At 37.1% G+C, this 22744-nt stretch overlaps 2 protein-coding genes across 3 annotated transcripts in view; one reads left to right on the forward strand and one right to left on the reverse strand.

Moving 5' to 3' along the window:
- Nucleotides 1-5989, forward strand: part of LOC117403028 (transmembrane protein 181-like) — a 37531-nt gene extending 31542 nt beyond the window's left edge. For both annotated transcript variants that reach the window (XM_034004857.3, XM_034004858.3), the window contains exons 16-17: nucleotides 1868-1934; nucleotides 2451-5989. In XM_034004857.3, coding sequence (XP_033860748.3) covers nucleotides 1868-1934; nucleotides 2451-2535 — 152 coding nt within the window. In that variant the 3' untranslated portion in view covers nucleotides 2536-5989. The remainder of the gene's footprint in view (nucleotides 1-1867; nucleotides 1935-2450) is intronic.
- A 103-nt stretch (nucleotides 5990-6092) lies between these two features.
- On the reverse strand, nucleotides 6093-9245 carry LOC117403030 (dynein light chain Tctex-type 1-like). The gene is made up of 5 exons (XM_034004859.2): nucleotides 9115-9245; nucleotides 8028-8069; nucleotides 7768-7891; nucleotides 7070-7147; nucleotides 6093-6813 (listed from the first exon to the last, which is right to left on the reverse strand). Exons 1-5 carry the CDS (start codon nucleotides 9181-9183, stop codon nucleotides 6743-6745), a joined length of 384 nt encoding a protein of 127 aa, XP_033860750.1. The 5' UTR covers nucleotides 9184-9245; the 3' UTR covers nucleotides 6093-6742.
- Between the last annotated feature and the right edge of the window lie 13499 nt (nucleotides 9246-22744).

A 22744-nucleotide genomic window follows, 5' to 3' on the forward strand; every position in this document is an offset into this window, starting at 1 on the left:
TCTGACCACAAAACCTTTTCCCACATCGCAGCTGGGTCACTCTCATGCTTTCTGGCAAACTCCAGACGTGCTTTCAGATGGTACTTTCTGAGTAACGGCTTCTTTCTTGCCACCCTCCCATACAGGCCAGTGTTATGCAGAGCTCTTGATATAGTTGACTGGTGCACCATTACTCCACTCCCTGCCACTGAACTCTGTAGCTCCTTCAAAGTGATTGTTGGCCTCTCTGTGGCTTCTCTCACAAGTCTCCTTCTTGTTTGAGCGCTGAGTTTTGAGGGACGGCCTTTTCTTGGCAGTGCCTGGGTGGTGTGATGCAGCTTCCATTTCCTGATTATTGATCCAACGGTGCTCACTGGGATATCCAAACACTTGGATATTCTTTTGTACCCTTTCCCTAATCTATGCATTTGTATTACTTTATCTCTAACTTCTGTAGAATGCTCTTTTGGTCTTCATTTTCCTTCAGATTCACAGCCTGACCAATGATCCTTCAACTGTGGGGTTTTTATCCAGAAAATGTGACAGCAACTTTAATGGTTCACAGGTGGAGGCCAATGGTAAGGTAATTGTGTCCTCGTTACGGCAATTTCTTTCATCGGTGTAAACTGGGAGCGTCCACAGCACAGGGGTTGAATACTTATGCAAGCAAGATATTTCAGTTTTTTATTTTTCTAAAAAATATTTCCCGACATAAAACCATAATTTACAAGCAGCGCTGTTCGCTGACTGTTTCTAATTAGAACCTCTGTCCTCCTGCCAAACACAATGTTTGTGGCATACATTTTACGTGAACAAGCTAAAGGGCTTTGTAATGGGGGTGAGATCTGTGCTGACTGTCTGGCACATGCGTGTTACTGCATGAAGGGGGCAGGAGCCTCATAGATCTGCCTGTCAGTCATGGCAGTGACACGGAGAGGTGGGGAAGAGGGTGTGTTGGCTTTCCCTCTCACTGAGTGGCTGAGAGGTGGGTTTTGGGGGATTGCTGACCCTATAAGATAACGCTCTGTTGTTCCCTTGGCCTGCCCCTCTAAGACGAAATGAGCCAGCTGGCGGAAGCTCTGCTGCCGGACCGAGCACGGCCAGAGAAGAACAAGTACGCCAAATAATTAAATAAAGGAAAAAAAAAGGAATTTTAAGGAGCGGGGAAAAACTTGGCCAGAACCCCGAATAGTACAAGCAGGTTGAGGGAATGGATGAGCATAGGACGGAGACCCGGGCCATGCGGATAGCGACGGTCGGGGTAACACTGGCGAGTGCAGCACCTTTTATTTTGTAGTTTTTATTACAGTTTTATTTAACCTTTTTTTTTCGCCTTTTGTTTTCATTATTCTTTTGAGCACCTGTGCGAAAGCATTGGACTGTATTGGTATTACTGTGGACCTGACTACTGTTGTCGGTATTCAGGCCACAGACAACAGTGCCCTCTGCGGGCTAAGGAGAAAATAACTCCAACTTAAAGAAAATAATAAAACGGGGCACCAATGCAGTGTTGCAAATAAACCGTCTGCCTCCCATGTGTCAGTGAATTGCCCACCAACCTTCCACAGGCTTTCATTGGGCGAAATGAAATCAAATTAAACGGTCTGTATTGATTCATCTACCAGCACACGTTGAAAGTAATCGTGCTGACAGTCTTACACAAGTACATTTTTCGAAGCCTTCGCCACCGTGGCGAACTTGGTAAAAAATAGTTGAGCCACAAGGGAAAATGTTTCGCTTGTGGCGAGCGGCTAGCGGGAACGTAGTAATAAAACAAAACTGTGTTGCAATAAAATATTAAATTTTATATTTGAATTTAAATTAACAAAAAAAGATGTTCCAATGACTACATTTTGTCAGTTAAACTGTTGACCATTGTTCTTTGTAGATTCCGAGTTGAAGGACAATCCAGCCTTTTCTATGTTGAATGACTCGGATGACGAAGTTATTTATGGGTAACTATTCTGGTTTCATTTAGAAGCATTTGATTTGTTTATTTACTTATTTGTTGGTAACAACTTAAGTTTTATTTAATAGCAAGACACTATTCACAATGTGCTTATTAAGAATGACACATTTTAAACTATTCATATTTCATTATAGAAGCTGTGTAACTCTAAACTTATATATACAGGGTGCTCCAAAAGTCCTGGCCCATAGTAGTTGGTATATACTCTTCATGGACCAGGACTATGAAACATCCTGTGTAATCCATTACGGTTGTCTTCCATTTTATTTCTTCAGCTGTAAACAGCAGCTGTGAAAGACTGGAAGTTTTGGACGATCTACTTTGTATTTTAAGTTCTGTTCTTAAGTTGTTTTGGTTTGCAGGTGTTCCTGCAGCTCAAAATGGAAGAATAAGACCAAAGGAAACAAAGCCAGTTTGTTCCCTCAAGCAGGATGCTTGCCAGGGTTTGAATTTTTCATTTTTTTCTTTGTTCAAGTAACTCAATTTTTTTTGTTTTTTTAAGGAGTGACTATGAAGAAATGCCCCTACAAAATGGACGTGCAATAAAAGCTAGTACCAAGTATGAAGATGAGACGGACAGCGACTGAGGTTCTCTTTATTTCAGTGAAAGCTGGCAGCAAACTAAAACCAGTGTAAATATTACATGTGTACTACTGGATTGAATTGTATTTTATTTAAATGTAAGTGGGATGCTGATGTGGTTGTTTTTATTATTAGTACAGTCAGCGCCGCCTAATCGTGATACTGGTAATCGGAATTTCTGCTTAAATGGGATACAACTATGCGAGACGGTTCTTCCCAATGCAATTTTATGTCATTTAATTGGCATACAGTATTTTCAAATAGATGAACGGAGATCACTTTTTAGAGCAAGACAGGTTTGCGTAGCACAGTGCAGTGAGTGTGTGATTACGCTGTGACTTGTGTAAACCACGTTGAACTCTTGAAGCTGGAGTTCTGTGTGGTTTCTCAGGCAGCTGTTGCAAGAAAGTTGTCATGTCAACAAGTGCCTCGCCTTGTGATAAAATGTGATTCCATTATTTTTCATTTCATGTAGAAATAAGAAACCGATTTTGTTTGGGATTTAACATTTAATCATAATGTTGTGATTTCATTCTTTTTCTTTTCGTTTAGAAACAAAAAAGTGTGACCTAAGATTGTCTCAAATGCCTCTCGTTTTAATTTTTACTTCTCCCGAAATGTCCCGATAAATTGGCGTCAACTGTATTATTATTATTTAGAAATCAAGTGCTACTTAACATGATTGAAAAGAACAGTTGGAGTTGTAATTACACTGCTGCACTAGGAGATTGTGATTTGATTTTGCTACCAAACATTAACTTCAGTCACCAAGTTACAAGGAGTGGTAGTTAAGATTTATCCTACTGAAAGAAATGAATAAAATGCAATAATTTTTTTGGGATAAGAAACCCCTTTACTTTGATAGCAGTGCTGTTTTGACTACAGAACAACAGAATCAAGGGGTATAAAGGGAAAAAATATGATTAAAAATAATCATTTTTAATCATAATTTATAGAAATGCCTAGAACGGAAAAAGCATTACAGATTTACTTTTAAAATCAGTGTGTAAAAATAGATGTCTTATTGTCTATTTAAAAAAAAAAACACAACACTTATTTTTTTTTTTAAGTTTCAGGTGTATTATTTTAAAAGTTGGCAATATATACTCTTCACATGCCCTTGATCTTAGATAGAGCAATGCATCTTTACTCAGAAATTAACAGGGAAAAGAGTTATGAAAATTCCCCTTGTACAGTTGATGTAAATCTGTACACATGTTTAAATCCATTTTTTTATAGCTTTAAATTGCACTTCACTTTTTGATATATTCATGTTTGCTTTCTGATTTGTCTTAGATATTTATATATAGTTTTAAAGTAACCAGTGAAAGTGTTTCCCAATTTGTAATTTTTTATTTTAAATACAATTTTAGTTTTTAGTTGGCACATGCTAATTTATCAACTTTACATTCCATGTTTAATGCTGAAGCTACTGACTTATCTTTTGTCTTAATGTGTATTTTCTGCATTGCATGATGGTACTTCTACATCAGATTACTGTACAGTTCAAAAATTGTATCATGAAAAAATAGTTCTCATATGCTGGTAAGGCTGAAGTTAAATAGCTGTATTTTTCTGTTAGGATTTGAAGCCAGGCAGTCAGGCTTTTAAAAAGGTGTTGCTATGGAGAACACCAGAAATGTGGGCAAGGAGGACATTGCATTAGTAGTGGATGAAAAGTAATTTTATTTCAGACATTGCCCATGTATTGTCATCGTTCTCTGCATTCAGTCTATGTCCATAGCATATACACATTTTCAAGGAATGAAACCATTTATTGTATTACATCATAGCAAAATCACACAGTAGTGGAAGGTTTGGTTTAAGATAGAAGTTTGTCAATTTTTTTTAAAACATTGGGCTGGGCTGCAGGTATCGCTTGGTTTTCAAAAAGCTGGCAGCATTCAGTTTCTAGGGACTTCACACACTGTAAGGGCAGCTAGAACTGTATCAAGGCAGTACAAAATAACATCCCATATGTGAACGTATTGAAGTTGTTTTCGTTGCTGGAGGTTTTTTTTTTTTGTTTATCCCATTGAAGTGAAGATTCTTGTGTTGCCAACACCTACCTTCTGTGCTGCATCTTCTTAAACATAACTGGGGCCCTCTATCCAGTTAGAATAGATGACATGCTGCTGTAAAAACATCACATGCTAAAATTTGTTCAGGGTAATATGCTTTGGCTTGAACTACTTATACTACTAAATAAAGCAGTGTTTTTGACTGAGACCTTGATATTTTCCAAAATAAAGCATGGCTTGTGCTCAAATAAACATCTGCCAAAGGCTTTGAACTATTTTCAAAAATCCTTTCTTTAGACCCCCCTGGCGCTGGTAACTCTGACAGACCAAACTGAATATATGTTGGAAAAAATATTTGTTCCAACATTGTTTAAGTGAATGATCAATACATTTAACAATATGGTTGATCACTGCTTTTTTAAAAAAACAGCAATGCAGTAGAGAAAGCTTTCCACCGATTCAAAATGTTTAAATGCCAAATAGCAACTGCCTTGATTTATCATTGGTGACATTATTATTATTATTATTATTATTATTATTATTATTATTAATAGACCAATTTTTTAAGCTGGGTAGGGTCTAGAAACAAAATGTTCTGGATTTCTTTAGTTGGTTGCCAAGATTATACTCTTTTCATAAAGTCCATATTATGGGGAATTGAACCCTACATTTGCTGTATTAGTTTTTATTAATCATTGTATTCAATTAGAAGAAACAGATTTTTTGTTACATGCAGGGATTGATCCTTTTCATGTTAACAGCTTATGTAAAATTATGTGTAAACAGATAGCATATCTGCACAATAATTCACAATTAAAGCTGCACACTTGTGCATAAATAGCACAAAAACAAAATAATCAACAGCTTTTGCTTTGCTTTGTGCTTTGTATATGGTACATTTAATCATGACATGAAACCATATATAATTACCAGACTTGTACATTTTTTATTAATTTTTATTTGAAATGTCAAGTGGGTGCCAATTGCCTAATGTACAGTTCCAAATGACAATGATTGTGTTGTATGTTTGCTTGGAATGAATCTGTAACTCATCTAGGAAAATGTAAGATAACATGAATGTAGAGTTAATATCAAGCTGTACATACAGTGCAAGTTAGCTCAGTGTGTACAGTATGGAGGAACCCTGCTTTTACATTAAGTATTAATAAATTGTAAAGATGCTCTCTTCCTCTTAAGAAAAACACTTTGTAAATGTTGTAGGCAGCAGTATTACTATAACAAGGTAATCCATTCTCAAGTCTAGTTGCTCTAAAGACAGGGACTCTTAAAGGGAAGATTGCATGTTTAATAACCAGGATGCCATTTTATTAAGTGGGAGGAAAAACTAATTGTTGGTTCACTTACAAGTTATGGAAAGGATAACTAAATACAAATCACTGTGGTGTTCAGGAAATGTTCATTAAAACGTCTTTATTTATGTATATTTGTTTTTATTTTGTATTATAATGGTACAAATGTGCTGCTTAATTTCTCAGTGGGGAAAAAAATGTCATTAGTTCAACAAAAAGGACCACTGAAAATGACCTTGAACTTTTATTTGTACAATATGCATGGGTGAAGAAAAACTAATGTGTGTCTATACAGGACCAAACATAACAAATCTGAGATACTGCTGCAGCTATTACAAATGTTGTAATGTCATCATTATGTTTCTGAATACTTTTACATTACATACAAAAATACGTTCACGAAAAATAGGCAGTTAAAAAGTGGGAAATCTTGTTCCTGTTCAAGAAACAAAACACATTGTAAACTAATTGTGATGTAACTTGGCACACTAGTAGATTTAAACTTTTATACTTTTATCAATTATTTTATAGATATAGATGATAGAGTAACGGTGCAGGGGATATGTAAAATAATATTCAAATAGGTCCTTAAGTAATTTTTGTTGGTAGCTATTTAAAAAAAAAAAAAAAAAGATGTAATAATTTATTTAAAACGACGTAAGATAAATTAGAAAAACACAAAACATTTCAGTGGTAAACATTTGAAAGTGCAGCATGTTACTGTTTTCGCACCTTCAGAGCTTGTGTTGAATTTTGGTCACAGTTAAAATACACAAATAACACTTACAAACACACTGAACACAGCACACATATAAATATGTACTTTAAATTAACATAACCACTGGTATTTGTGTGAAAAATAAACTAACAGGATTTTTATTTTATAGAGCTAGTCCAAATACACTGACAATACAGTACATAGATTTATTCTCCCATCTCACAGTGCAGCTTCCTGCAAAATAGAAAAGTTTGTTAAAAAGGTATCCACAAATGTATTACAAACACTTTGACCACCCTATGTCAAACCAAAAATAAGAAAAGCCTGTTGAATAATTTCATCCCAACCTTTTAAGAAATGTCCCAGGTGTCAATATTTTCTTAAAGTCCTCTTGTTAGCTATCCACAGGACCCACCAACTCCTAATGAAATCTGCACTATTCTAAATCAATCACATATATTTTAGCCAGGTCTACTTCCCCTCAACATACCGTCAGTGGAATTGTCCCAGAAGCAGGAACTAGCAGTCTGAAGCCCTGCGCCATTCTTCTGCATGATGATACAAGTCACTGTTCAAATAATAAATCTATATTATTACATAGTTTCTCAATTTGACTTTAAAACCAGTTTTTACTTATTTAGAGAGGCAGTGCTGTGTTGGACCATGTTGAAAATGTAATCTCAGTACTGTTTTATAAAATATTATCGGCATAACAAAACACCAATTGGACACAAGTGGACCATTTTTTTAAATTTCTGTTTTGCTTCCTGAGCTATAACATCTTGAAGATGTGCTTTATAACCTCCTGCTGCTGCAAGTAGTAGTATAACTATTACAGGCACAGCTACAAGCATGTTGTAAGGGCAGCGGAAGCTTGTGTGCTTACTGCTGAAACAAGGGGATTATTTTAAATAAAGTTCATAACACAGAAAGCTGAACTATAGAAGAATGTGCAAAATGACTGTAGGACACTGCAGCTTTAATAACTATTGTATGTAAGTTTTATATTTTACAATAAATAATGTGCATAAATATACATTGTTTTTGAGCACCCCATTTCCTTTACTTACACAAACTAAGGCAGTTATAAACTATGAAAGGGGAAACCGTCATACCTAAACATCATACTGTACATTCCACAGCAATATATAACAGTTACTATATATGAATTCCTCTCTTAATACTCACCAATATATTTAAAAGGTTTGCCTAGTTTTGCCAGTTGACTTAGGCACTGCTCCACCACATTTGATGTCCATTGGTTTACTCTACTATGCGTGTAAGCATTTCCTCCAATAGCACCTTCAACTGACTACAAACAAATGAAAATGGGTAACTATTTAACTTCAATATAATTTTCAACAACAAAAAACACTATGATCATTAAATAAAGAATACAACAAATCTGAATCAAGCAAGAACATTTTTGTAAGCAACTTAGCCCTTACCTCTTTGATGATGGTACTAACTTCGTCAACAACAAAGGTAGTCTATTAGAAACAAAGACAACATTTGATTTTGATTGATGTAATTTTAACACAGTAGCAAAAATGAAAAAAAAAAAAAAAAATGCAGGCTATTCTACACAAACTGCTTTTTGCTTAACCCCGTTTGTAAAGTGTTTTTGAGATTCAGAAACAAGTCGGGGATGTCCATGCTGTCACACCCGGCTACTTGAATGCCTCGATTACAAGGACGTCAGAATATCAAAGAATTCCTAAAAATTCAAACATAACTGACTAATTTGTAAACGAACAAAATAAACTGTAACAAACTTACTTTATGTGATAATTAAATTAAATTAAATCAATTATAATCAATAATTCAGAAAGATCTTACTTTTAAAAATGTGTATTGGGTCTTACTCCCCTTGCCTGTGCCAGCACCGAGTTTGAGAGTGCTCTCCAAGGTGTTTCGCGCTTAGCTTGATTTTAGTTTACGAAGCCAGTGCTTTCATATATCAATAATCCTGACGTGTGCAACAACCACTCACTTACAGTTGTTTATTGAACACGTATCTGATCACATGGTATGTGTTTATTAATGATTTAACTAGCGAATCGCATGTATACCCCACATCTTCAGTGGCGTAAGTACAGTAAAGAAGACGTATGTAAAATAAATCACATCGATTTCTCTTTTTTTTTAGCATAAACTGAACAACATTTTATTTTTAAATAAACTGTCCAGTTTATTATTATCAACCTGACAGCAAAATATTGTGTAGCAGCAGTTCATACAAAAAAAAAAAATGCGTTTGAACTCCTAATTTACAAAACAATGGCAATAAACCTAGGAGTATGGTTTTTTTTTTTTTTTTTTACCAAACTTTCAAAAGTAAATTGATTTAATAACACTACACTGTTAATGATTAAAAATAATTGGGACTTTAAAAAACAAACCAAAGCCGCGCGGTGCTGTATGAATAACCGTATAAAACTATAATGAAACAGCAGGGTTTGTGTTGTTTGAGTCGATTTCTTTTCATTACTTATATTTAGAGTTTCGTAAACCGGAATGTCACTTATTGTTTACCTCCTCTCCAGTCTGAAACTCTTCCATGTTGCTTCTGTTGCTGCTTCCCGTGCTCCACTTAATGCGCATGCGCACATCTGTTACTTTCCACTCCAACAAAGGGTACCATGTGATCTCTCTATCTATGCCACTGCTAGGAGAGGATGTCGTGCAAATCCCAAATCGGCTTGAGTAGCTGCAACTCACCAAGGTCAGAAAATGCAGCATCATTGTACTTTGCTTCAAGCAGAGGTTATCGCTTACGGCATTTTCGGATTGTGCAATGCAGTCCAGGTAGAAAATGTTCTCTAGTCTAATGGTATTAATAATATGTACCGCTAACTGCCTCGACCAACATGAAACTGGGGTCAAGTATACCTGCCAAATGTGCTTTGTATTCCATTGTAAAGTGACTTCCTGCTGTATCTCCAGGCATAAAAAAACAAACGAAGAAGTCTAACCTGTTGTTGGTGAATAGGCAGATTGTGTAGGGATTTTTGATAGTGGTAGAAAGTTTGATAAATGGATGATAACACTATGTAACACAATTTTTGTTCCTGGGTAGTAAATGTTATTTCCTAATTGCTTATGCCTCAAAAGTATAGAAAATGGCTATTATTACCCACAAACTTTGCTTTTGTGACCAGGACAGTGATATTTTGAAATTTACCTATTTCCAATGAGAAAACGGGCGAATTTGTGTCTTTTCGTTCACATAAAGTCAGAAAAAAACAACATATGAATCCAAATTAACATGTATTTATACTAAAGTAATACAAAAATGACTACAAAAGATTTAGAAGTGAGTAGTTTTTCGAGATTTACGATTATACTGTAAATCACTTTCACGAATCAGCCCCCAAATGTAGTCTCCCATCATGTTCTCGTTATACTGTCCTTGGTAGCGGCGTTCAAAGTCCAGTATATCCTGGTGGAATCGCTCGCCTTGCTCCTCTGAGTACGCTCCCATGTTCTCCTTGAATTTATCAAGATGAGCATCAAGGATATGGACTTTGAGGGACATCCTACAGCCCATTGTGCCATAGTTCTTCACCAGAGTCTCAACGAGCTCCACATAGTTTTCGGCCTTGTGATTGCCCAGGGAGCCCTGAACCACTGCGACAAAGCTGTTCCAAGCCGCTTTCTCCTTACTAGTGAGCTTCTTGGGGAATTCATTGCACTCCAGGATCTTCTTTATCTGTGGTACGACGAAGACACCGGCTTTGACCTTTGCCTCAGACAGCTTAGGGAAGAAGTCTTGAAAGTACTTGAAGGCTGCCGACTCCTTGTCTAGAGCTCTGACAAATTGTTTCATAAGGCCCAATTTGATGTGCAGTGGTGGCATCAGCACCTTCCGGGGATCCACCAGTGGCTCCCACTTGACGTTGTTCCTCCCCACAGAGAACTCGGTCCGCTGTGGCCAGTCCTGTCTGTGGTAGTGCGCCTTGGTGTCCCTGCTGTCCCAAAGGCAAAGATAGCAGGGAAACTTGGTAAAACCGCCTTGGAGACCCATCAGGAATGCCACCATTTTGAAGTCTCCTATGACATCCCAGCCATACTCATCATACTTCAAGGCGTCCAGCAAGGTCTTGATGCTATTGTAATCCTCTTTGAGGTGCACCGAGTGAGCCAAGGGAAGAGACGGGTACTTGTTACCATTATGGAGCAGCTATTTATATTACTGGAAAGTTCTAGAAAGTTCTAGAAGTTACTCCAAGTTTACACAGCACTGAATCTATCTGGAATGTTCTGGAAAATAGGTAAATTTCAAAATATCACTGTCCTGGTCACAAAAGCAAAGTTTGTGGGGAATAATAGCCATTTTCTATACCTTTGAGGCATAAGCAATTAGGAAATAACACTTACTACCCAGGAACCAAAAAAAAAAAAAAAATTGTTACACGGTGTAATTCATTCTGTACGTAGGAGATTTCATTACACAGTGGTACCTGGTATATCTTAGAGCAATAAAAAAACAACAACTATGTATCTTAACCTATTCTTTAAAACAGCACAGCTTTATTATTTTAACTACTGTAGCCTGACAGTATTTAACATCTTTATTAATGGTGTAGTTGTATAGATGCACACGGTTCTGTTAACATGTTTATTACATTTTGCCATTTGCTGTTCAATTAATGCCTTACTGAAAGTAAATTGTTACTATAGTCAAACACAATGATACAAAAAGCATGCTCTTAATAACATTTTATTGTAGATTGTAATTTAATTTACCAAACCAGTCTCTGTACTAAATGGTAATTCATAATTTGGAGGGTATTAATAAATGCTCACTTCAAAACTTGACCATATGCAGACAGGGAATATGTATTTTAGGGGTTGTATTCCTCTGTTGGAGAAGAAGTACCCAGCAACAATATAAAGCAAAGATTAGACCAGGCAGGTTTCTCATTGTGTCTGTCAGTCATTCAGTAGGAACAAATGACTGTAGTCAAGCCATGTAAATTTAAACAACTTTTGTCTGCAGCCTGTGCCGTGGAATTCACGTCCTCTTCCCTCCAGTTATCTCACTTCCTGCTGGAGTGATGTCAATAGACACATGTGTACCAAGTACTTGAAAAAGTGAAACTGAATGCCAAACCATGTGTCATATTGTATCTTGTTAATTGGTTAACTGTTGATACATGCTATGATTAATCACAACAGTAGCCGTAATTTAAGACACAATTTCCAGCTTTTGAATATAAAACATCCCATTCGCACCAGTTAGTGCCAGTGGGTCCATGTCAGTCATATGCATTTCTGTGCAGGCTAATACTTTATTAATAGAGCCCTTGGCTACCATTGATCTAATCTGCAATCAATTGTGGATCAGGAAAACCAACTGTCAGTCAGTATCAGTACTCGCCAACAGATGTCTCTGTGCTCACATCCATTAACTTGGAACAATTCCTAAACAACCCTTTCCTTGTCAAAATGTTTTCCTACAAGGCTCAGTCCAACCGCTGACCTCATATTTTCAATTATCTTGTGACTTCAGCACGGCACCAGTAGAATACATTATTACCCCTCTTTCCACAAGTACTTGTGCAGTTGTGCTCAACAGAACAACATTGCTTCTATTTATTTATTTATTTATTTATTTATTAATCTTAGGACCCCAGATGAGGGCGCTCTATGCAAATGTATAAACACATTTTAGTAAAGATTCAAGTCTATTACACAATATTTCAAGATGAGAACATCATTTCTTGAGTTGCAGGTGCTATTATTGCAATATATATATATATATATATATATATATATATATATATATATATATATATATATATATATATATATATATATTACCCATCACTAAATGTTATGCATACATAGTTGTGAAATAAAAAAAGAACCATGTTGGAAATTAAAGCAATAATGCCATGCATTGCAAATACATTATAGCCTCCACAGTGAGCCATGTAATGAGCAATTATTAAGCAATCATCCCATGACATTACTTTAACCATTTCAATGGCTCATCCTGTTATTACAAAGTACGTAGTAGCAGATTAATAAACCGAATGCTATAGATAGGGACTGACATTTATTTAACCCTTACATCCTCGTGAATATTTTTAACAGGATTTTAAAAGTATGTTTTTCTTTTTCAATATTATTTCAGAGAACTCATAAGTACAAATACATTGTTTATAGGTTTAAATTTACCAGTACACTTTTACGCAAATCATTTGTTTCACACTCTCGAGACTGTGGAAGAGATCCAACAACAGGACAGAAAGTCGAAGGGGAGCAGAGTCCCCTCACTCGATCGTTCCAAACCGGCTGGTCTACACCACTCTAATTGTAGTGACAACTATCTGGCTGGGATCAGAAGACCCAGTTGCAGGAACTGCTGTTGGAGTACAGGGACAACTACGCAACCAGCGCGGAAGAGACAAGTCTCACCCACCTAGTCCAGCGCACAATCAACACAGGAAGTGGCTCCCGTTAAACTGAGGCCTGGATGGTTACCACTAGCCCAACTGACACCATCGAAAGGCTGTTAAAAGATATGAGGGAGGCGGGGCTGATCGAACCGTCGGACAGCCACTGGACGTTGCCAGTGGTGATTGTCCCGAAGAAGGATGGCATGTGGCGACTTTGTGTGGACTATCGCCGCCTGAATCAGGTAACAAGAAAGGATTCATACCTGCTCCCCTGTATCGATGAGTCGCTGGACCTTGGTTCTCCTCCATCGACCTGCGGAGTGGCTACTATCAGGTAGCCCTGGCACCTGATGCCCGACCAAAGATAGCCTTTTCCACCGGCAGGGGGCTCTGGCAGTTTAGAGTCATGCCCTTTGGGCTGTGCAACGCCCCTGCCACTTTTGAGCGCCTTATGGAGAGAGTCCTGGTTGACATACCACCGCAGGACTGCCTCGTCTACCTGGATGACCTGCCACTTTCCAGGCTGCCCTCAACGCACTTCGCAAGGTCCTACAGAGGGTGACAGCCGCAGGGCTGAAGCTGCACCCAGATAAATGTTGGTTCCTTCAGCAGGAGGTGATATTCCTTGGCCATAAATTGGGAGGAGAGGGCATCAGCAACTGAGAGGATTCCTATGGCTGGCCAGCTACTGCTGCCGGTTTGTCCTGAACTTCACCAGCATCGCCGCCCCTGTATTCAGCTCCTGAAGAATGGGTGGGCTTTTGACTGGACGCCGGCTCAAGAAGAGGCCTTCCGCACATTAAAGACCGCCTTTACACAGTCACCCATCGTGGCAGGCCCCCAACCCCCACTTGCTGTTCACATTGGACACGGATGACAGCAACGATGACATCGGAGCTGTGCTGTCCCAAGAGGAGCCGTCTGGGGAAAAGTGGTGGCATACTACAGCCGTTCCCTCAACAAGGCTGTATGATGCTGGAAGACTGGAGGCGGTTCCAGGCTGAGGACCCTGACCTTCGACCAGTGCTGGTGTGATTCCAACTGTGCCAAACACCCGAGTGTAATACGGTACTAGCCCAGTCTAAAGGACTATGGTCACAGTGAAAGGGACTGCGAGTGCAAGTGACGCTAGAGGGAGCCAGCCACAGGAGAAGACTGGTGGCAGGTAGTGGTACCCAAGAACCTCTAAGATCGGTAGTATGGGCATACCATGGAGCCCTAGGAACCGGCCATTTTGGGGTGACTAAGACGTTGCGCCGGCTACAGCAGAGTTTCTACTGGGGTCGTTGTTGACACGATATGGAGGATCATTGCAGATGGTACGACGAGTGTACTGCCCGGAAGGGACCATCGACGTGATGGGTCTGTTCTTTCATTCCGAAAAGGGTAACCGCTTTGTGTTAGTAGCCATGGACTACTTCACAAAGTGGCCTGAAAAATACAGTGGTCGAAGCGCTGTTGGGGTGGGGGGGCGGTTCTTCAGCCAGTTCAGGATCCCCCAGGAGCTACATTTCGATCAAGGATGTAACTTTGAGTCTCGTGTATTTATTCAAATTATTGCCATTTGACTCATAAAATTATAGTGCTTTATAGTTTGGTTATTTTATAAGCAATATTATAAAAAAATACTGAAGCAACTACAAATTTAAAAAAAAAAATACCTGTTGCAGTAAATACATAAATAATGATGCCCTTTACACTTACTTTTGTTATCTTTGTGATTGGTCATCGGATAGTTGATTGCTATTTTCTGTCCCTTAGTATTAAGATGCAATTCACTAGCTTTAAGTTGCATCTATACATTGTACACTAGCTTTAAGTAGCATCTATGGGTACCTAGCTACGAAGGGAAAAAAAGTCTATACCAGCGTATCTGTATTATTTGTTGAACTCGTATGGACTACCGATATACTGGTTCATCTAACAACAATAACTATATACCACATTCTACTGACAAGAGCCTTGCACTGTCACTGCGGGATTCACATTCAGGTATTGTTGTTTGTTGTTATAGAGAAACGTGGGCGAGTAGGGTAACCTGATTTACTAATATTTTAAAGATGTACTGTCTAAACATTTTGACTGGATCATTTTTCTATCATTAGTTTAAAGTGCTGGTATTTTAGCTCTGTTCTTGGACTATAAGGATCAGATTTGCTGAAGCTACGGTTCTGTAGGAAAACTTGTATAAGGACGTGTATATATATCCTTCGGATGAGACGTAACTGCAGCAGCAGTTGCATAGTTCACCCCAATTCTCTGTCGTTTTGGATAAAAGCTTCTGCTAAATGACTAATTAATAATAATAATAATAATAATAATAATAATAATAATAATAATAATAATAATAATAATAATAATAATAACATGTATAATAGGTTTATAATAACTATATATGCAGTCAGAAATGTTTAGCAAAGAATACAATAGTACACAACGCTTTTATTGAGGAATGTTGTTTTTTTTATTATTATTATTTGTGTAATGATGTCTGTTTTTATTTTTTCCCCCCCCATTTTTTTTATTTTGGAGGGCAAATGAGTCAGGCTGCACTTTCCTTTAACTCATCCTAAAAAGTTAATCAACACAGTTTAAGAAAGCTGTACTGTATCAGTAGCCATGCAAGACCAAATTGGAAGTCAGACACATTTAAGTTAACCCTCCCGTATTTTAATATTAATTAGGTTATTTGCATTTGGAACGAGAATTTCTCTGGCCAAAAGAAAACATCATGAAAACGCACACAACCCGAAAGTACTACCAAAATAGAGTAAGAAAAAGGTGAGACTTATTTGTCTTTTTCCGTGGAAATTGCCCCAATGACTAAAATACTAACTAAAAGTTAATAGGAGACAACATGAATTAAACAGTGTCAGTGTACAGTTCCACTGTCTTTTAGCGTTTTGTGTGCAGGTGACCCCACGCCTGGTCTGAAACCTTTATGCTGTCCTGTTGTGTTCTCTTAGAGTGAGCTACTTAATTATAAATTAATATCATTGGAAACCTGATGAGAGGCATTAGTTCACAGTTATTATTTCCCTGAGAAACATGAGTCATGAGTTGTGACTGGTTCTACGTCAAAGGACCTCCGATTTCATACCACGACATCTAATAACCACACAGGGGGACTGATGCAGTGTTTAACCCTCTCTCCCTTCAAAATTGATAATGAAACAGTGGCTAAAAAAACCTTTCAAAATAGCAGTATTGACATTTTATTATGAAATATGCATTTCCTAAAAATGTTGCTTACAGACCAAAAACAAAATACTCCCATTCACACATGACCTACCTTTATTTCCCAGGGGACAGAGTTCCAATTATTTATTCATCACTGAATTGTATTTGTTAAACAGCACAGGTTTGACTGATAACGTGAAATATGGAAATGGTTTAAAGTTTGTGACCACCAACAAGCACAGTATTCAGATATCTCGTTAGATCTGATAAACTTACAGTATAGAGTACATTCAATAAGACAAAACACATGTAAGTGTTGCGAAGTCCATCTGAAATGTCAGAGGATGCCATTTGTTGGACACCAGTCAGTTTGCCATAGGAGATGATTTGACAGTTAAGATTAGCCCATGTTGACAGCAGAATGTACGTTAACTGTATGAACAGAGTTCAGCCTGTACTGTATTTTGAATTCATAATGCATGTTAAAATATTGAGCCAAATGCTGAAAGCTTTTTTTTACTCCAAACGTCATTAGCACACATTTTTGTTGTAAGGGAGTCCTGTTTTTCTTAAAATGGGGTCTCATTTGGATAACAGAATAAAACAAATAAACAGGGGTGACATGCAAATGATTTTGTTTGAGAAGTGAAGCTGAAGCTACATTGATAATAGCAGTGCTGGTAGGTAGGTATGGGGGTGTGACAGCTGAACAGGCAGTTTCACCTTTTCCAAGTGAACATCTTTACCACTGTACAACATGAAATTATCCCTTTGTACAAGTGGTTTTAGAGCTTGATCCATAACCCAGCCTCACCTACATAGGGCAGCATAGAAAATAAAAACGTTAGTGATATTTACTTAGAGTACGTTGCTGTCATTGGCATTTTTTTTTTAACATTTGCCTAACTGTTTTACAGTTTTTGCGATCATCCTGAGTGGCTCTGGATTATGTGGCTCCAATTGTTTAAATATAATTCTGTATGTGCCTGGTTTTGAGCTGATCCTAAATGCTGGGACTAAACAGCCTTCCTGATTTCATTTAAATAATGTGCCAATGTTACAGTGCCTTTCAACTCTGCCAGCCACATCTCTGCATTTAATACCTTTGTACAGTGTATGGGTTACCCTGCATCTCATTTTTAGGAGCATTCTGGATGGAGTGATTTGACCTACTCATCATGTTTCTCCTGCATTTCTTTTTTTAGTTCTTATGACTCCCTCAGTGTGATAGCATTACTTTGATGTCATGTCAAGTCCCGAAATAGCTTAAGAATACTAAAGATGGACAGTGTGAGTACTGTATATCCAATAACTGCTATGGTAGTCCCTCGCTAAACCGGACATGTCAGAAGACAGACCGATTGTCTGAAATAATGAAGTGCCCAGTTTAAAAAAATAAATCAATAAAAATCGCACACAGATACATTTATAGTGCTTAGTTTATTTTAAATGTATAAATCATTGCGCTGAAATAACATGAATGTAGTACAGTATACAATACAGTAGTAAAATTAAATGAATACATAGCACACTTTCTTACAGGCTACCGGTAACACAAAATAAATCATGCTGCTGCATTGTACAATGCGAAAATAATAAAATATTATTTTAAATTGAAAATAAATGATTTTAGCGTATGTTCTTTTTTACCTACCCTACTTAGCAGTGGCGTAACTAAGGGGGTGGTTTTAGGGGTTTGAACCCCCCCCCCCCTCCCGTAATTAATTATTCAGCAAAAAATTTCCATCTACCCCCAAAACAAAATCCTGGCTACGCCCCTGCTACTTAGTACACAATTATCACAAAATAGACCATGGTGCAGCATTGACATTATATGATACTATAGATAATTTATTAGTGAGAGATTACTGTGATGTGCATTCACTTTGTCTTGATATTCACTGTCTGAAACACAGGACTCAATTCAAATAAGACAATGGTTTATATTCTGGTTGATGTCAATTTAATTAAACTAGAATAATCTATATTGTAGCAATACAATACTTCAAGTAAACATTAATTAAGAATTAAAAAACTATGGTAAAACACCCTGGTATGAAATTATCCAATTGTCAGATGTAAGGAAGAAAGAGTATTAAACATATCGGGGGTTATTTGCAAAGGAGATCCACTGGAGGGTTGCATTATTTTGACTTTTTTTCTGCACCCCTTGTTTTTTCCACAGATTCAGTATTTTCTAAAGCTACGGAAAACATCTATCCGCTAGTTTGGTTCATTAGTTATTGTGACGGTTTCTTTTGGCGGAATACATAATGATCTAAGAATCAGTGTCTATTTTCTAAAGGCGAAAGTGGTGGATAATGTAAACTTCCACCAGTTAGCTTTCTGCCTGCTTCAGCACGGTCAATACGACTATCCGTCAGTAAAAAACAGTGACAGCAAGTCAGACCGAGTCTCCCTGGCATGTTAGAAGCAGATATGTGTGTGTGTGTGTGGGTGTGTACTGTATTACGATCCCAAGCTGAAATACAATCCCGTTGTGTCATCTGTATAAAAAGACAGACTGGTCAACCCAGAGATGCAGATACACTTCTAGTTGATGGTATTTAAATGTATCCTGGCAAGGGTCTGAAATCATTTTGAAGTTGGCTTTCCATTATGGTCTCAGATCCAATGACCTTGTTAAATCCTTCAAATGTTATTTAAGTAAAACACAAAGTGATTGGCACAGAAGGTTTCTCACAGGTCACTACAACTGAAATCACAGTGATGTGGACAGCTAGGAGAGTTACCCTCACAAGCCAGGTCCTTGTTTAGCTAAAACAACATTGTTTTCTGTAGCTGCAACTAAGTAAGCTTCTCATGTTTCTCTTCATTTCAAAGCTTGTTGTTGAAAAATGTAAACTCGCTGCTCTTGTCTTGACAGTCTTGTAAATTATTGTGTCTCCCGTCACATGTTAGCAAACAATTAAATAACAAAAAATGTATTTGAAAAGTTGGCAAACCTAGTAATATGTTCTAAAATCAACATACTTTCACTAAAGTCAATATAAAATGGATGCTAGTCCTTTGGAATGTAAACAATGAAGATCAAGTCTTTAGCACCATTCTGTAGGACCACAGGGTGAGTAGACCAACTGCCTCAGACAAGTAAAGGCATGCCCCAAGGTCTGCCAATGACACTTGTGCACTGGTAATAACTTGGACAACTGGTATATTGATACAGCTGGGAGAAATCAGCTGCTGAAGTGTTGAGTGGTTCTTTAACTTTAAGCATTTCATAATTGCCAGATTATTGTTTTACAGAAAGTTCTTGAGACACGCAAGTGTACCCAGAATGATTTATAAATTGCCATGGTTTGCAAGTGTGGTAAATTGAAATTTCCTGTTAACCCTTTGACGCCTAGGTAGAATGACCATATTTGGGCTTGAATATAACCGTTTTGTGTTTAGCGCTTGTAATTTGGCAGCCTTACATCAGAAATTAAAATCCAATATATCTATAGAAAGGCCTTTATTAGCTGTTTCCAATGATATCATGTATTTTATTGTGAATACTGTTCACAATAACTGTTCCGATATAAGTGATAAGTTTCTTTTGATGCTCAGTATATGAAAGAAAGACAAACCAATCAGGAATACATAACCAGTTAGGAATACATAAAAAGCTATTTTGAGAATGCAAAAAAGCATATCAAACAATGAATACTGTAAACAATGCTCTTACTTGACAGTGGAAGTGCTGGGCTGGGGCTCATCTGGAACGACTTCTTTCTCTTCATCTCTACCCTCTTCCATCATCTGCTCCTCATCCAGCTGGTCCTCCTCCAGTGGATCCATCCCCTCGTGGTCCTCAAGGAAAAGGGTGTTGATATCCTCGAGATCAAGGGCTTCTTCCAGCCATCTTTCAAACCTGCAAACTCCACACCCACACACAAAACAATTCAACAATCAATCAATCAACCAATTTATTTTGATATAGTGCCTTTCATGGCAATGCTATGCTAAAGCACTTTACAGGAAAAATACAAATTACAATGTCATAACAAAAACTAAAAACAAGATTATAAAATTACAAAAATGATTTACCTCTGAGTAAAGTAAGATAAGCTCAATCAGAGAAGACAACAAATCTGCAAGACATGCTATTTGTCATGTGAGTGTTATCTGTGGTTTTAGGTATTCATTGTGATGGAAAGGTGCTTGTGCACAAAAAAAAGAATATATTATTATTCAATATTTCAGCATTAGGCTAATGGCTGATTATTCTATTTATCTCTGATGAACAATGCAAAGTCATGGAACATATCTTCTAATGCTAATGCAAAACAGACAAAGTAAATTTAAACTGGAGTTAGTTATTTTACAGGCACATAGATTACTAAGTGTTGTCTATGTGTATACCTGTATCAGTTTTTTTTTCAAATATAATGTTTTTATTCAAAGCTCCAACAGTTCAACAGTTCTCTTCATTTTTGTAGAAAACCATTATCATGTGCCAGTAGGGACCTGCCAAATTCTGATCAGGTTGTTGGTGTAGCCAGCAAACAGCGTCTGTATATCTGTATCCAGTGGTGTAGTGCTATATTTATAAGTGAGGGGTCGCTATTATCTACGCCCCGCTCTCTCAACCCTACCACACCTGTTTCCCCATAAACTCAACAGAAATGCAGTTTATCACTAGTAGTTACAGTATTTGAAAGGGCTAACAAGTGTACCAATTGATTACAAATTCAGACAATCAGGTATTGAGGTATTATTGTAAAGCAACTAGACTTACAGCTATTTATATTAAATAAATAAACAAACACTACATATTTTCACAACCAGTTTCATACACTAATACACACATGATTAAAACACTGTCATTATTATTATTAATCCTATGTGCAACACTCCCTCACTCCCCCTTCTCATATATTGAATGGTTTGGTCCAGAATCAACTCGTCTCATTGTCTTATTGCAGGCGCTTAAGAGCGAATGAGACTGAGGTTTTGAAACAGAAGTGCATCCGTTTGCAAAATAAGATGTGTAAGGCCACAGGTACCCTTTATTTGTTTGTTGCAATTGAGTTGTATCTTTTAAATAAATGTTTAGCTTATTTTATCTACATTATTTCTTATATATGGGTCTAAAATAAGAACTGTCCCAATTATTACATCTAATTGTAAAGCATTAATACAGGTTCCCTTCTTATTCACACCTGTTGTTCCAGACCAGGCACGCTATATTCAAACTTTTTTCATCATTTATCTCTCAAGTGTTTCTTATGGTTATTGTATTCTTTGCTTATTTGTATGGGTCATACACATGTATATCTCCATATATTAATAGGAGCAAAACAGTTCAATATTCTACATGTGAAGTATGGAAGCGGTGCTCTCCGTGCCCAAGAGAAGTGTGGGGGGGGGCGGTGCTCCCCCACGATCCCCCAGCACTACACCCCTGCCTGTATCAGTACTAGTAGTACAAAATTAAATAATAAACCTGATCTCAAATAAAATAACAAGGAAAATAAAATCAAAACACCCCCCCCCCCCCATGAAAGCTACCTCCTTGAAAAGGTTTAGATTCCTTTGTTTTAACTAAAACAAGAATAGGAAGATGCTGCGTCACAAGAAAAAAAAACCGCACAAGCAACACAAAATATCTTACCTTTGTTAAAAAGCAATACACTTGCTTTTCTTTTCAACAGAATGTATAATGAAACAAAAAAAGCAGGCTAAAGTGATTATGAGGCACACCAAATAGGAGTTGACTATCAGACGCCACAGCTCACAACAAAAACAACTAACAGTTGCAAACAAGACACTGCAAGAAAAAAAACTTTTTTAACAACAAGAAACTCGAAAAAATAACTTACCTTTGTTAAGACATGTATTTCTGATAATCAAAAAAAGTGCTTGTTAAAATGAAATGTGTATCCCTTTAAGCAGCACACACAACTCATGGGAAAAAGCCATTCAAGGCGATTGCATTTCAACAAAATAGACAAAGCTTATGTGTGCAAAAAGTTAATTAAAAATACTTTTTTTACACACACTTTGGAAGTGCCATCTGTGTACAAACCTGTACTGCTAGTACTATACTATTAAATCAGATTTATGGGGCCATATTTTCAAAGTTTTTACTCTAGCTCCTATTTTTTCTAAAATGGTAAAACACCTGTTTACAGAACTAGAACCAAACAAGTTTTATATTTCAAGTTCACCTAAGCACTTTAAAATCGTTTTGTTTTTATTTTGTAACATTTCCATGTTTTTTTCTCCTTTCAAAAAATAAAGAAGGGAGGGAAAGCTTTGAAAATATGATCCCCTGATCTAAAATAAAAAGTATACAAAAAAACACAAAAAATATCTACTGCAACTATATTATTTTAGTTGAACTAAAACAGGGAAACAAGGTCTTTGTGGAATTTAAAGACCTTACAAGTAAAAAATAAATAAAACCCTGTCTGTTTACAAGATGATATATGAATGCTTTGTTTTCAAGAAGTGTAGTAAAACAGATGTATAGTACAGCAACTAAAGTTTTTAGACACAAACAAAATTGCTGTTCGTGCGAGTTAAAGATAAGATCCCAAAAAACGCACAAAAAATAACTAAAATCCAACAAA

This window comes from Acipenser ruthenus, chromosome 5 (assembly GCF_902713425.1).
Source record: "Acipenser ruthenus chromosome 5, fAciRut3.2 maternal haplotype, whole genome shotgun sequence".
Lineage (NCBI taxonomy): Eukaryota > Metazoa > Chordata > Actinopteri > Acipenseriformes > Acipenseridae > Acipenser > Acipenser ruthenus.